Raw genomic sequence first — 15,812 nt, forward strand, 5'->3', positions numbered from 1 at the left:
GTCTCAAGGCCCCCCCCCCCCCGGGAGATGTAATCCTTAGGAAATTACGCTGCTAGAAGCAAAAGGTTCACACACACACACATCTGTCACTCCCCTCGCCGCAGGAATTCCCCTTCCCCCTTTTATTATATATATAAAAATCAGGGGTCATTTCCTGCGGGAGCACACAGGAGCGGAGCTCCGGCAGTACGGAGCCCAGAGGGCGGGCACATGCAACAAGCCCCGCCTCCTGCTCCCAGCAGCCCTCAGTAGGGCCACAAGGAGCAAGAAGCAGCCAGGTAAGTTGCAGATTCCCCCCTCAGCCTACCTTCAGGTAAAAGCTCTCCCTCCTCTGTGAGGGCAGATCTGCGCGTCCCGTTCCCCCCAATAGCTAGCAATCCAAAACAGTCCAGTGGAGCCTGAGCGCTGGGTGTTGCCTTCTGACACACTTCTGGTGATGTCAGGGGGTGTAGCATATGCAAATAAGTTATGCTAATGAGTTCCTGCACCTCTTTTTCTACAAAATGACCCCTGTATATAATACACAAAACAAGGTAATCAGGAGGAAGGGGAAGCGGATGAAGAAAAGCAGTGGTAGCTACTCTAAAATGTCAAGATATAATCAGGTAAGTCGGTCCAGAAATGGCTTAATAATAGGTACCATTTCTCTATTAAAGCTGCTTGATTTGGGCTATTTTTGTGGCTAAGTAGGTTAGTCGAAATCTTATCTAACATGCAACACTTCCAAAGTTTGGTACACCGTTGTTGTATGCTAGGGAGGGAAGCCATTGTCCCTATGATATGTAGAATGGGATTCTCAGACAGCAACTTACTACTTTCCGTTCATCCTCTCCCACAACACACTTCTCCTTGCACACACCAAGAGGGAGGGCATGAAAATTTCAGTGACTCATTGTTACTGCTTGGCAGGAAGAAGGTCCCAGGTTCAATCCCCGGCATCTCCAGTTAAAAGGACTAGGCAGTAGGTGGTATGAAAACCCCAGTGGCTCATTGGTAGAACATCTGCTTGGCATGTAGAAGGTCCCAGGTCCAATCCCTGGCATCTCCAGTTAAAAACCAGGCAGTTGGTGGCATGAAAACCTCAGTGGCTCATTGGTAGAACATCTGCTTGGCATGCAGAAGGTTCCAGGTACAATCCCTAGCATCTCCAGTTAAATGAGCAGGCAGTAGGTGGTATGAAAACCCCAGTGGCTCACTGGTAGAACATCTGCTTGGCATGCAGAAGGTCCCAGATTCAATCCCCAGCATCTCCAGTTAAAAGGACCAGGCAGTAGGTGGTATGAAAACCCCAGTGGCTCACCGGTAGAACATCTGCTTGCCATGCAGAAGGTCCCAGATTCAATCCCTGGCATCTCCAGTTAAAAGGAGCAGGCAGTAGGTGGTATGAAAACCTCCATTGCTCACTGGTAGAACATCTGCTTGGCATACAGAAGGTCCCAGATTCAATCCCCGGCATCTCCAGTTAAAAGGAGCAGGCAGTAGGTGGTATGAAAACCCCAGTGGCTCATTAGTAGGACACTGCTTGGCATGCAGAAGGTCCCAAGTCCAGTCTCTGGCATCTCCAGCTAAAACGGGATCAGGTTGTCGGTGATGTGGAAGGCCTCTTCCTGAGACCCTGGAGAGCCGCTGCCAGTCTGAGTAGACAATACTTTTGATGGACCCAGGGTCCGATTAAATATAAGGCAGCTTCATGTGAGGTTCTTGGAGAAAGGCTGGGATACACATGTGAAAGGGGGTCACCATGAACAACTCTGCCTTTATTATTCTTTTAGAAAAAATTCAAACCAAAGGGACCTAAGCCTTGCTCCGGAAGTCTTAGCAGTGTCAGCAGGCACACTGGAAAATTAATTCAGTCATATAGGTCTCAAAAAGGGAAGGCAAGGAACGCTCCTTCCCAGGCAGGCAGGCAGGTGAGAAGATAATAGAAATTATCCCGTCATATGGCCGTGAAAGGTCACCATTTACTTCAGGACAGCCGTTTCTCGCCTGTTTAATACACAACAGCCACCAAAGGGATTACACTGTCAATACCAATCAGGGTGGATAATCGGGCAGTTTAAAGGTCGTAAACACTTCAGCTGAGCGGACTGCTCTGCAAAGATAAAGTGGCGGCAGCATCAAGTAATATTTGCGGTAATGAGCTTGATTTCGACCGAATCGCCTCTTAAACAGGACAAACGGCTCTTCACGGAAGCATTCTTGATTGTACGGGGTGGGGGAGGCCTTTACCCATTTTTTAAAAGCATTTGTTACACCAACATGATTAAGGAACAAAGAGACAGCACAAATCCTTCCAGCCGGGTGACGAACCTCATGCAACCTTTCCGCTGTCTTCTTGAAGCACCTTTTGGTTGTTTTATTGTTGTTTTGTTCAAAGGGATTTACACATACTGTACGGATGATCTGAAAGAGGGTCTGGGTTACCGTTCCACTGCATCTACGGCTGCTTCCACACGGGGGCGCAAAAATGCAAAACTGCCCTGGCAGCGGCCGTAAGCACCGTAGGAGGACGCAGGGATGGCCTCCACACTCCCTGTCCGTATACCGCTTGCTGCTGCCGCTGCTGCCACCTCCGCCTTTTTTTGCTCCCTCGTGTCTGCCTCTTCCTCTAAAGGTCCCAGTTTGGTGTGGTGGTTAAGAGCAGCAGGACTCTAATCTGGAGAGCCGGGTTCGATTCCCCACTGCTCCACATGAAGTCAGCTGGGTGACCTTGGGTCAGTCACAGATCTCTCAGAGCTCTCTCAGCCCCACCTACCTCATAGGGTGTCTGTTGAGGGGAGAGGAAGGAAAGGAGATTGTAAGCTGCTCCGAGATGCCTTTGGGTAGTGAAAAGCAGAGTATAAAACCAACTCTTCTTCTTCTTCTCTTCCACCTCCTCCTCCTTCTCCAGTTTGGTGTCGTGGTTAGGAGAACCACGGGTTTGATTCCCCACTCCTCCACATGCAGCTGCTGGGTGACCATGGGCAAACCATGGTTCTCTCAGAGCTGTTCTCCCAAGGGCAGTCCTCGAAAGAGCTCTCTCAACCCCACCTACCTCACAGGGTGTCTGTCGTGTGGAGGGGAAGGGAAAGGACTTTGTAAGCCGCTCTGAGACTCCTTCGGGTAGTGAACGGCGGGGGATAAATCAAATCTCTTCTTCTCTCTTCTCTTTTTCTCAAAATCACCATGAAGTGAGAAATTCCCGAGCTTAACTATTCTTCCACACTGGCTTCCCATACAGTGAATTGCATGGACATCTTGAGCTGCCTTGCGTTGTCAGGCCACTGGTCCACCCCACTCAGTACTGTCTCCTCTGCTGCTAAGTCACTCTCTTCGCTCATTAAGGGAGGGGCCGTGGCTCAGTGGTACAGCATCTCTTTAGCATACAGAAGGTCCCCAGTTCAATCCCCTGCCCCTCCAGTTAAATGACCAGGTGGTGGGTGACGTGAAAGAGCATTCTGTGAGGCTCCATCTACACGTTACCCAGTCCTCGTGTTTGCTGGAGCACAACGCGAGGACTTTGTATCACACGTGAGATGGGAGCTTTGTGTTTCCCAGATGCACAGTGGCTGTTTACAGTTTTCATTCAAAGCAGGCAGGGGGGAGGAGGAGGAGGAGGAGGAGGAGGAGGAGAGATTGGATTTATATCCCGCCCTTCACTAATTGAAGGAGTCTCAGAGCGGCTTACAAACTCCCTCGCCTTCCCCTCCCCACAACAGACACCCTGTGAGGCACGTGGGGCTGAGAGAGCTCTTTCCAGAACTGCTCTTGAGACAACAGCTCTGAAAGAACTTGTGACTGACCCAACGTCACACCAGCAGCTGCATGTGGAGGAGTGGGGGATCAAACCCAGTTCTCCCAGATTAGAGTCTGTGCTCCTGACCACTACACCAAACTGGCTCTCTTTAGCAGCTTTAGCCTCCTCAGCTCAAGCTGTTTTTGTGTCCGCAAACTGCCCCATGCAGTAACTATTGGCTGCACTGTGAAACCAACCTATGTGGTTCTCCAGGGTCTCAAGCAGAGAAAAGCAGGGGTCATTTCCTGCAGGAGCACATAGGAGCAGAGCTCCGGCAGTAAAGAGCCCAGGGGGCGAGCACATGCAACAAGCCCCACCCCCTGCTCCCAGCAGCCCTCAGACACAGCAATAAGCAGCCAGGTAAGTTACACAGCGCCCCCTCCGGCCCCCCGGTCCAAAACAGTGCAGTGGCACCTTTCAGACCAAATTTTATTCGGGTACAAGCTCTCCCTCCTCTGCGTGGGCAGATCTGCACGTCCCCCCCCCGCCCCAATAGCTAGCAATCCAAAACAGTCCAGTGGAGCCTGAGCGGTGGGTGTTGCCTTCTGACACACTTCCGGTGATGTCAGGGGGTGTGGCATATGCAAATGAGTTATGCTAATGAGTTATGCTAATGAGCTCCTGCACCTCTTTTTCTACGAAATGACCCCTGGAGAAATGTATTTCCCAACAGTGGCTATCTGAGATCCTTTTAACAGGAGTGAACCTGGGACATTCTGTATACATGACAGGTCTTTCACTACTGAGCCATGCATCCAGCCCTGAAGTATAGCTACAGCTAGGGAAAATTACATTTTTAGTTACCAGGACATGTAAGTCCATAGGTGTAGCTCCACTGTAGCTGTAGCTCGGGAGGTGGTGGGCTCTCCATCTTTGAAGGTTTTCAAGCAGAGGCCCGATGGCCACCTCACAGCAATGCAGATTCTGTGAACTTAGGCAGATCGTGAGAGGGAGGGCAGGGAGGGTTGCCTCAGGGCTTAGCCTAGAATGAACCGCCAGGTGCAAAAACGTTAAAGCAGGGCACCTTAACGGCTAACGTAACTGGTCCCAGCATAAGTGAGTCAAAGCAGGAAGGCTTGCATCAATGCTTAGTTCTCGTGGCCCTTTCTTACAGGCCCAGGGAAATGCTGATCACCACTTTGGGGTCAGGAAGCAATTTTTCTCCAGGCCAGTTTGGCTGGGGATCCTGCAGGGTTTTTGGTCATCTTCTGTGCATGGAGCAGGGGTCACTGGGTGTATGTGGGGAGGGGAGGTATTTGTGAATTTCCTGCATTGCGTAGGGGGTTGGGCTAGATGACCCTGGAGGTCCCTTCCAACTCTATGATTCTATGTAAGAGCTCTCTGTAAGGAGGAAGACTCAAATTATGGTGCTGGAGAAGACTCTTGAGAGTCCCTTGGACTGCAAGGAGATCAAATCAGTCAATCCTAAAATAAGTCAACCCTGACTGTTCCCTGGAAGGCCAGATCCTGAAGCTGAAGCTCAAATACTTTGGCCACCGAATGAGAAGGGAGCACTCACTGGAGAATACCCTGATGCTGGGAAAGACTGAAGGTCAAATAAGAAGGGGATGGCAAAGGATGAGATGATTAGGCAGTGTTACCGATGCAACGAACATGAAATTAAGCAAATTCCAGAGGATGACGGAAGACAGGAGGGCCTGGCATGATGTGGTCCATGGGGTCGCAAAGAGTTGGACTCGACTGTGCGACTGAACAACAACAGGGTGTCATAGTATTTCAACATCCAAAAATTAAAAACATAAGATGAGCCCCACTGGATCGATCAGACCCATGGCCCATCTGTTCCCCAATCCTGTTTCATCCAGGGGCCAGTCAGTTCCCCTGGAGGACCCACAAATGGGGCATAGAGGTCAAGGCCTTCCCCTGATATCACTTGCTAGTACTGGTATTCAGAGGCTCACAGGGCAGCTCTTCACTTCGGCTGGCGCAAAATCCCCCCACCCTAGAAACTCAATCGGTGCTATTGGTTACAATTATCAAACTAGCAGTGTTGAACCCAATCTGACGGCGAGATGCACCAGAAACAGCCTGGGTGGTACGATGGAACTGAGGCATATCCAATATCAATGCAAATAGAGGGTTAGGTACTTATGGATTAGCATGGGATTAGTTTAGAGCACAGCGATGGTCTCTTCAAGGAGCTGGAGGCTATGAATTAGCTGCAATTTGGGACGGTGGAGGGCAGGCTGAATGGGATTTCCGGCACAGCAATGGATGGAGACACCTTTTCTTCACAGATTCCATTTAAATGTCTTTCTATTGGCTCTTAGATATCTTAATTCTCTTGCGCCCGCTTATCTGCTCTTTTCTCTCTCTTCCTCAACCTCCCTCTCGTTCTCCCTTCTCCCTTTATTATCTGTCGACCCAAAAATGATCATTTCTGTTCCTTTGTTTCCATTCCTCTCCTTCAGATCCTTTCGGATCCTGATTTCCAGGAGCTGGGAAATTCCTGGAGATTTGGGGGCAGAGTCTGGGGAGGATGGTGTTTGGGGAGGGGCAGCAGCTCAGCGAGGCTAGGATGTCATACGGTCTGTCTTCCAAAGCTGCCATTTTCTCCAGGGAACTGTCATCTGGGGATCAGTTGTAATACCAGGAGAACTCCAGGGCTCACCTGGAGTTTAACCGCCCTCCAGTCTTCAGTGGTAGCCGATGTAACTGGCATTCCCTCCTGGGCCTGGATCACGGGGGGCCAAGTCCCAGCCAAGCCTCTGCAATAGCTATTTATTTTATTTCTAGGCTTCCCTTCTTGCTGAGTCTCAAGACTAGGGGGGTGTATTCGGCTATATCCAAGTGGAAAAAATAGCCGAACCTTTTTGGTATTTTTCGGCTATTCTTTCAGCTGGATATAGATCTGGGTGTGTTTTTTTCCCAGCTATCCCAAATGCTCAGCCCCCAAAATCCCAAAAATATTTGGGATTTTTCACAACTGTCAGGTGGCCAAAGGGTGTCTAAAGGGATCACAGTCACTTTAAATGCCTTCTGGGTAAATTTATCACTTGGAGAAGGTGTTTAAAGGGACTGTGAGCCCTTTAAACGCCTTCAGAGGCTGATTCTGCATTGGCTTTTCCCTCCATTGTTTTACAAAGCCCACATTAGAAGAGAAATTCCCCTCTGCATGGCATGGTGCTTTCACTTCCTTTGAACATTGGGTTTTATAGTAGCTTCCGCACTCCATGCCACTTTTGCTTTCTTTGATCATCGGATTTTATGGTACCTTCTGCATAGATTTATGGCCGTTTTATGGCCATTCAGGGGTGACTTTGCAGTCAGTACGGCGTTGCCCCAAGTATTTGAACGTGGTTTTGAGCTGCACTTTCCCCTCCCAGTTCAGAAAATGTGGAGTGAATGGTAGATGCAGATTTGCTCAGACTTCACTCATGGCTCAGAGGAGGCATTTAAAGGGACCCAGATCCCTTTAAACACCTTTCCCCCCTCCATTGAAACCAATGGAGGATGGGAGCCCCTTCTTTGGGGGCACATAGACTTGGATCCCCTGGTCTAATCTTTTTGAAACTTGGGGGTGGAGTTTGAGGAGAGACACCAGCAGCTTTGAGGAGAGACACCCAGATCCCTTTAAACACCTTTCCCCCCTCCATTGAAACCAATGGATGATGGGAGCCTCTTCTTTGGGGGCACATAGACTTGGATCCTCTGGTCCAATCTTTTTGAAACTTGGGGTTGGAGTTTGAGGAGAGACACCAGCAGCTATGCTGCAAATTTGGTGCCTCTACCTCATAGAACAGCCTCCCCACGAGCCCTGGATACCCCCCGGATCTATTCCCCATTATACCCTATGGGGACCATTGACTATAAAAGTCCCCCTAGGATATAATGTAGCCGGGAAAAAAATGGGATTTCTGAAAAATCCTGGATCTGAATACCATAGCACTATCGGGATTCAGGAATATCAGAAAATACCAATATTTTTCAGGTTCAATATACCTGAACCCCAAAAATACAGATTTGGGGGTTTTTTGCATACCCCTACTGAAGACAGAATCAAGTAATACAAGAGGCACTTAGATCCGGCTTGTGGTGATTCAGGTCCAGGCACAGGTGGTTTGTACCTTATGTAAAAGTAAAGGTAAAGGTTCCCTTGCTCAAAAGCCAGCCAAATCTGACTCTAGGGTTGCGGTGCTCATCTCCGTTTCAAAGCCGAAGAGCCAGCGCTGTTCGAAGACGTTTCTATGGTCTTGTGGCCGGCATGACTAAACACCAAGGTGCACGGAACGCTGTTACCTTCCCACCAAAGTGGTACCTATTTATCTACTTGCAATTTCTTGCTTTCGAACTGCTAGGTTGGCAGGAGTTGGAAGGAACTAGAGATGGGCGCTCACTCCGTCATGCGGCATACTCGGGTCTTGAACTGCTAAACTACCGACCTTCCACAGCCTGCAGTTCAGCATCTTAACCACTTGAGCCACCGCAGCTCCACGTACCTTATGTAGGGAGACAAAATACCTCAAGCTTTATTGTCTTGTAGCATTGCCAACTGTAAAGTAGGAAATACCCGGAGATTTTGGGGGTGGAGTTTGGGGAGGATGGGGTGGGGCCTCAGCAGGGTATAAAGCCATAGAGTCCACCCTCCAAAGCAGTCCTTTTCTCCAGGGGAACTGATCACTATTACCTGGAGATCAACTGTCATAGAAAGAGATCTCCAGGCGCCACCTTGAGGTTGGCAGCCTTACTGCCTTGGGCACCTACTTTTCAATCTCTTCTGACGCATCGAGAGCATTTCGTAGAGTTCCCGTTCCACCAACCCATCGCCTTCGTCTTCATCCAGCCATTTCCCACAAGGGAATGTCTGCTCAATGCCAGTAAACGGGCAATACACCGTCACCTAGTGGGAGAAAGAGGAAAACAATCCAGCACAATAAATAATCCAAATTTACTATTACTCACTCCCTGTAAAAGAGAGAGAAGAAGAAGAAGAAGAAGAAGAAGAAGAAGAAGAAGAAGAAGAAGAAGAAGAAGAAGAAGAAGAAGAAGAAGAAGAAGAAGAGGAGGAGGAGGAGGAGGAGATTGGATTTATACCCCGCCCTTCACTTGGAGTCTCAGAGTGGTTTACAAACTCCTTTCCCTCCCCCTCCTCACAACAGACACCCTGTGTGGTAGGCGGGGCTGAGAGAGCTCTGAGAGAAACTGCTCTTTTCAAGAACAGCTCTGACAGGACTATGGCTTGCCCAAGGTCATCCAGCAGCTGCATGTGGAGGAGGAGTAGGGAATCAAACCTGGTTCTCCCAGATTAGAGTTCACGCACTTAACCACTACACCAAACTGTAGAGAGAGAGGTGTAGTGGTTAAGAGCAGCGGACTCTGGTCTAGAGTACCAGGTTTTGTTCCCCACTCCTCCTCCCCATGAGGCCTGCTGGGTGACCTTGGGCCAGTCACAGTTCCCTCAGAACTCTCTCAGCCCCACCTGCTTCACAAGGAGCCTGTTGTGGGGAGAGGAAGGAGATTGTGAGCCGCTTTGAGACACATGAGGCCTGCTGGGTGACCTTGGGCCAGTCCCAGTCCTCTCAGGACTCTCTCAGCCCCACCTGCCTCACAAGGTGCCTCTTGTGGGGAGAGGAAGGGAAGGCGATTGTCAGCTGCTTTGAGACATAGGAGGCCTGCTGGGTGACCTTGGGCCTGTCCCAGTCCTCTCAGGACTCTCTCAGCCCCACCTGCCTCACAAGGTGCCAATTGTGGGGAGAGGAAGGGAAAGCGATTATAAGCAACTCTGAGAATCATTAGGGTAGAGAAAAGTGGGGTATAAAAACCAAACTCTTCTTCTCCAACTATTATTTTTATTATCATTACTTCCTGCCCTCACAAGGGCCACCAGGACTGGTAACAATGTAAAACATACATGATAAAATCACACTTTAAAACCATTAAAACCACCCCCAACACACATCATTAAAACAAATTAAAAAGAGCTAAAAGACATACAAAGACATAACAACAACAATTACCACTGCGGAGGCTTTAAGAGGGGTACAACATCACAAGGGACTTTTTTCTCAATGCAACCTAATATGCTTAATGGTCTATCTTACCAGAAGAGACAAAGGGAATCTCCAAAAACTGTGTGGTAAAACCATACAGTATTTCCAGTAATTCCTAGAGCAGCCCCAGTACTGACAAGGGGAAACTTCAGAAACTGCAAGCAACTCTATGGTTTCCAGCGATTCCTATAGCTACTGTTTTGTCACTTCCGGTGATAACTCCTGGTAAGTACAGAGGCTGCTTTTGACAAAAATAGATTTGCCAACTCCCAAGGGATGGAATGTCAAAAACAACATCCGTGACAAAAATAAGGAAGAGTCAATAAAGATGGCCGCCATGCTTAAACTGTAATTTTAATTTTAATAAGTTATATTTTGTTATTTTACTGATTGTATTCTTTTAGATGTGATGTTGTATTAATTCTTATACTGGTTTTTAAACTCTTGTAAGCCGCTCTGAGCCGCTTCGGCGGGAGGGCGGGGTAAAAGTCTAAATAATAAATAAATAAATAAGTTGCAAAAACGTTTACTATAGTAATTCTGTAGAAAATCTTCTTCTCTAATCGCTCACACGCAACGAAGACTGCGCTCTGGAAACAATTCGTTTCACAATATTTGCTTTATCTGCGCAATCCCAGTTTTTATCAATTACTAATCAACTCTTGAAGGAAACATGCCATGTTGACTCTCTACTAATAGAACCCTCACCCAAGGCTATCAGAGAGTCGACATGGAATGTGTGTGTGTGTTCTTCTTCCTTGTCAGGAGTTTTGCGCGTGTTCCACAATGACATCGCCTGGGCACGCTGTGTGCGGGGCCTCTATAATTTGAGGGAAAACCACAGAGTTTTTCCTCAAATGACAGATAGTTTCCTCAAACCGTAGAGTTTTTCCTCACACCTCTGGGTGATGTCGTCGTGCTGGACACATTGGTCTGAACGTGGCACTTTGGGGGAGGAGACTGGATCTGGGCCAGCAGATCGGGGCCCCTAAAAACGGGCAACCCCCCCCCCCGGAGGAATTGCAGCCCTAATTAATTCTCATAATGGCCTTCTAAGGGGGCGGATATCATGGGGGGGAGGCGTGGCTGTTTGCCCCAGAGCGAACTACCATGCGGAAGCCAGATCAAACGTCCCGCCTGACGTCCCATGGTTGGGGGGAGGTGCCGATCATACCTCACTCCTGCGGCGAGGGAAAGAAGTGGCGCCGCGGGGGTTGTGTTGTTTTTTTTAACCCAAGTGTTTGCATGCGTCGTTGGGTGCTTGTGCGCACCTGTGAAGACTTGACAAAAAAAAACTTTTAGCGACGGGACATGGGCGGGCGCCGGATGCCACGAGTTAACACCAGAAACGTGATCTGACGCCCGCCCTTGCCCCGCGGTTTCCAGAAACTAGTACCTCGGAGGTACTAGTTTTTTACAGCGCATCGTCGGAGTGAAGCCTCAGGTGAGCCACGGGAGCTCTACGCTTCCCAGATGTGGCGGTGAGATCGCGCCCGGAAAATCCGCCTATCTTCCGTCTCTCTAGTGTGCCTAATGCTCCGTGTGACCGGGGCCAATGGTAGGCCTCAACCCTCAGGGCTTACACTGGAAAGTTTTGGCTTTTCTACAACTTAGTGTTCTCAGCCTCCAGGAGCAGCTTGGAGATCCAGAATTACAATGGCTCTTCAGACTACAGAGATCAGTTCCTGTGGAGTACATGGCTGCTTCGAAGGGTGGACTCTACAGATCTTAAATCTGATCTGAGGGCTTCATGCTCAAAGCTAAAGTTTACAATCACGATGGTTATCCTGTCAATTCTGCGTAAAACTACTAGCAATTCCAGAGCAATTAGATTGAATCAAAGACTTTTCAACTCTTCTGCTGAAACAAAAACCGTGCATAAATTGCAAATATGATTAGGATTAGAATATGAAAGTTTAAAGTATTCAGATCTGGCTCTAAGGGACTTTAAAAAAAATCCTAAGGCTGTACTTTTGTGTATACTTACTAGAAAATAAATCCAATTGAACACAGTGGGAATTCCTTGCAACTAAATAGCAAAAGATTAGTCTTACTGACTAGTTTAGCTTTAAGGCAGTAATGTTGTTTTAACTTGCCAATTCAATAGCGATTATTTCAAAAGCTTATTGTTTTGGTAATACCTTTAATTCCAACAACATGACTGAGAATGTTAAAATAATAACCAAAGAGATTAGCGAAAAATCAAGTAAGAAGATTTTCTGTTCTGCTCCAAGTCAGGGCCAAACTAGATGATAAAGTAACGCATGTTGGGTCAGGTTTAAATACTGGCAAGAGCTTTGGAGGTGGGGACATGGGAAGGGAAGCAGGGTTGTGTGAGTTGTAACATCACTTCTGGGGGGAAAACATAAGTGAATTGGGTTGCTCTAGGAATTGCTGGAAATTCTATGGTAAAACCATACAGTTTCCAGTGGTTCCTAGAGCTACCTGGCATCACTTCCATGTTTCCCCGGAAGCGACATCACAGCATACTCAATGGTGATGGTTTTTTAAACAACTTCTCCCGCAGCTGATCTAGGAGGCTCAGCAATCTTTGGGCCTCCAACCTGACTTGCAGTCACACATGGCTTCAGGGCACTAACATTCCACATTTAATTATCCTACCTGCACAAGTGCAGATATTAGAACAGCTGCCTTCCTGGCTTTCTTTTCATCCTAGTCTACCAACATTAGGAGATCCAGGTGGGGCAGGTCATGAAAGGATGCCGTCTGATATCTCACCTAGGATGGTGGATTGTAGCATTCTTTATGCCGAGAATCAATATTCTGGATTGTTGGGGTTTTTGTAGAAGCATTTCCTGACTTTGCGGCTACCCTGTGGTTGATGCTTTAAAGCCTTCCAAATTAACTTCCACATTCAGAGCCACTAAACCTCTGAATTCCAGAGTCAGGAGGCAACTTGAGGGGAAGGCCTTGGCCTCTATGCCCTGTTGTTGACCCTCCTGGTTGGCCACTGTGTGAGACGGGATGCTGGACTAGATGGACCACTGGTCTCATCCAGCAGGGTTCTTCTTAAATTCTTATCAAGAGAGGGCTTCGGCCTCTGTGCCCTGTTGGTGGCCCTCCAGAGGAACTGGTTGGCCACTATGTGAGGCAGGATGCTGGACTAGATGGACCATTGGACTGATCCAGCAGGGCTCTTCTGATGTTCTTATGGAGGCCTTGGCCTCTGTGCCCTGTTGTTGGCCCTCCAGAGGAACTGGTGGGCCACTGTGTGAGGCAGGATGCTGGACCAGATGGACCATTGGACTGATCCAGCAGGGCTCTTCTGATGTTCTTATGGAGGGCTTGGCCTCTGTGCCCTGTTGTTGGCCCTCCAGAGGAACTGGTTGGCCAATGTGGGAGGCAGGATGCTGGACCAGATGGACCATTGGACTGATCCAGCAGGGCTCTTCTGATGTTCTTATGGAGGCCTTGACCTCTGTGCCCTGTTGTTGGCCCTCCAGAGGAACTGGTTGGCCAATGTGTGAGACAGGATGCTGGACTAGATGGACCATTGGACTGATCCAGCAGGGCTCTTCTGATGTTCTTATGGAGGCCTTGGCCTCTGTGCCCTGTTGTTGGCTCTCCAGAGGAACTGGTTGGCCAATGTGTGAGGCAGGATGCTGTACTAGATGGACCATTGGTCTGATCCAGTAGGGCTCCTCTTGTGTTCTTATGGAGGCCTCGGCCTCTGTGCCCTGTTGTTGGCCCTCCAGAGGAACTGGTTGGCCACTGTGTCAGGCAAGATGCTGGACTAGGTGGACCACTGGTCTGATCCAGTAGGGCTCTTCTGATGTTCTTATGTTCTTAACCTAGGGCAGAGAATACCTGATTAATTTGGCCCCATCTATTGTTATTCCTTGATATTGTTTTATTGTTCTACCTGGACAGTACTACTCCCACATTTTGACTTTTATCTATGTGAGATCATCTCTGTATTTATTATATTTTATGTTGAACAAGTATAAAGCCAACAGTTGTGATAGTCTGACCCACAATCAAATAGTCATAAGACGTATAAAGAATGCTGTTTATGTATTGCAATCTAAAGCACTATAACATGATACACAACGTCGTCTCCGGATTACATAACAACGTTTCAAAAAATGAATCTTCTTCAGGAGATATTATAGTGGTGCCAAAGCTCTCAATTTCATAAATGTTAGACAACAAGTCTTAAGAATATTGAATTCAGATAGGACGCTGATCTCAATTAACATACAGGCTCAAAATATGCTGCTATGTTTCTACTGGATCTTTTCTTTTTTATTATATTTTATGCCATTACAGTTTCATTGAATTGAATTGAATTGAATTCTTACGCTCTTAACCTGACTGCTACATTTGTCCTCTGTGAGTCTGCAAATTTGGTGGTGGAGACAGTCATTGAGTTGCAGCTGACTTACAGTGACCAAGGCAAGGGTTCTCAAGGCAAGAGTGACCAAGGCAAGGGTTCTCAAGGCAAGAGTGACCACAGCAAGGGTCCTCAAGGCAAGAGTGACCAAGGCAAGGGTTCTCAAGGCAAGAGTGGCCAAGGCAAGGGTTCTCAAGGCAAGAGTGACCAAGGCAAGGGTTCTCAAGGCAAGAGTGACCAAAGCAAGGGTTTTCAAGGCAAGAGTGACCAAGGCAAGGGTTCTCAAGGCAAGAGTGACCAAAGCAAGGGTTCTCAAGGCAAGAGTGACCAAGGCAAGGGTTCTCAAAGCAAGAGTGACCAAGGCAAGGGTTCTCAAGGCAAGAGTGACTAAGGCAAGGGTTCTCAAGGCAAGTGTGACCAAGGTAAGGGTTCTCAAGGCAAGAGTGACCAAAGCAAGGGTTCTCAAGGCAAGAGTGACCAAGGCAAGGGTTTTCAAGGCAAGAGTGACCAAAGCAAGGGTTCTCAAGGCAAGAGTGACCAAGGCAAGAGTGACCAAGGCAAGGGTTCTCAAGGCAAGAGTGACCAAGGCAAGGGTTCTCAAGGCAAGAGTGACCAAGGCAAGGGTTCTCAAGGCAAGAGTGACCAAGGCTTCTCAAGGCAAGAGACAAACAGAGGTGGTTTGCCATTGCCTGCCTCTGTGTAGCAAGCCTGGACTTCCTTGGCGGTCTCCCATCCAAGTACTAACCAGGACCGACCCTGCTTCGCTTCAGAGATGTGATGCGATCAGCCTGGGTCATCCAGGTCAGGGTGTCACAAATGCAGTGCAACTATTAAGTCTGTACAGGGGTCAGCGACAGTGTTCCCTCTAAGCTGAGTTAGTGTGAGCGAGCTTACAGTTTTTTAGCCTCCGGTTCACACATTTTTGTCTTAAGGAGGATGGCCCCAGAGCACACTAATTTATGCAGTAGCCAAATCACTCACTCACAATTTTAATGCCAGTAGCTCACAAAGCTGAATTTTTGCTCATAAGACTCCGCACCTTAGAGATAGCATTGGTCAGCTATACATACATCGGTGGGTTTCTTTGGCGTTTCCTAGAAGCCAGATGTTTCCCCCTCCCTCTCTTTTAAAATAATATTGGATTTGCTGTCGAAGGCTTTCACGGCCGGAGTTCATTAGCTGTTGTAGACAAAATCCATATGCAAAAGAACCTCCTCAGGAAAGCTCCTCCATTGGCATGTTTCACAGCCCTGGGGAACTCCTACATGATAATGACTCAGCCCTACCCCACCTTCCTGAGTAGATATAAATCACCTGCCTACCATTTTTCTTCTCACCTTGACACAGAGAGTACTCCGTCTTTCTGTGTTATACCTCTGAGGATGCCAGTCACAGCTACTGGTGAAACGTCAGGTCCTACAATGCCAAGACCATGGCCAGACAACCCGGAAAATCTACAACAGCCAATAATATTGGATTGCCTCTTTGGCATACAGCAGAAACTTAATGGAAACTTCTGGTTCATTCAGCATTTTCCTGTATGTTTCACTGCAGTCCGGAGGGATGCTTAAAAGCTGACGTGATGCCCGAACCACCACGTAAGAACCATTGATTTACGGCACCAGAACTTCTTGCACTGATCTGCCGTCCCTCTTCACTCCCTCCCTCCTTT

At 48.2% G+C, this 15,812-nt stretch overlaps 1 protein-coding gene across 1 annotated transcript in view; it reads right to left on the minus strand.

Annotated features, from left to right (window-relative positions):
- LOC107106323 (lipoxygenase homology domain-containing protein 1-like) overlaps positions 1-15,812 on the minus strand; it is a gene marked incomplete at its 3' end in the record, with an annotated part of 139,154 nt that overhangs the window by 67,314 nt on the left and 56,028 nt on the right. Inside the window, exon 11 of the mRNA XM_015406454.1 lies at positions 8,501-8,636. Within this exon, the coding sequence (XP_015261940.1) occupies positions 8,501-8,636 (136 nt within the window). The remainder of the gene's footprint in view (positions 1-8,500; positions 8,637-15,812) is intronic.

This window comes from Gekko japonicus, unplaced genomic scaffold (assembly GCF_001447785.1).
Source record: "Gekko japonicus isolate JY-2015 unplaced genomic scaffold, Gekko_japonicus_V1.1 scaffold3478, whole genome shotgun sequence".
NCBI lineage: Eukaryota > Metazoa > Chordata > Lepidosauria > Squamata > Gekkonidae > Gekko > Gekko japonicus.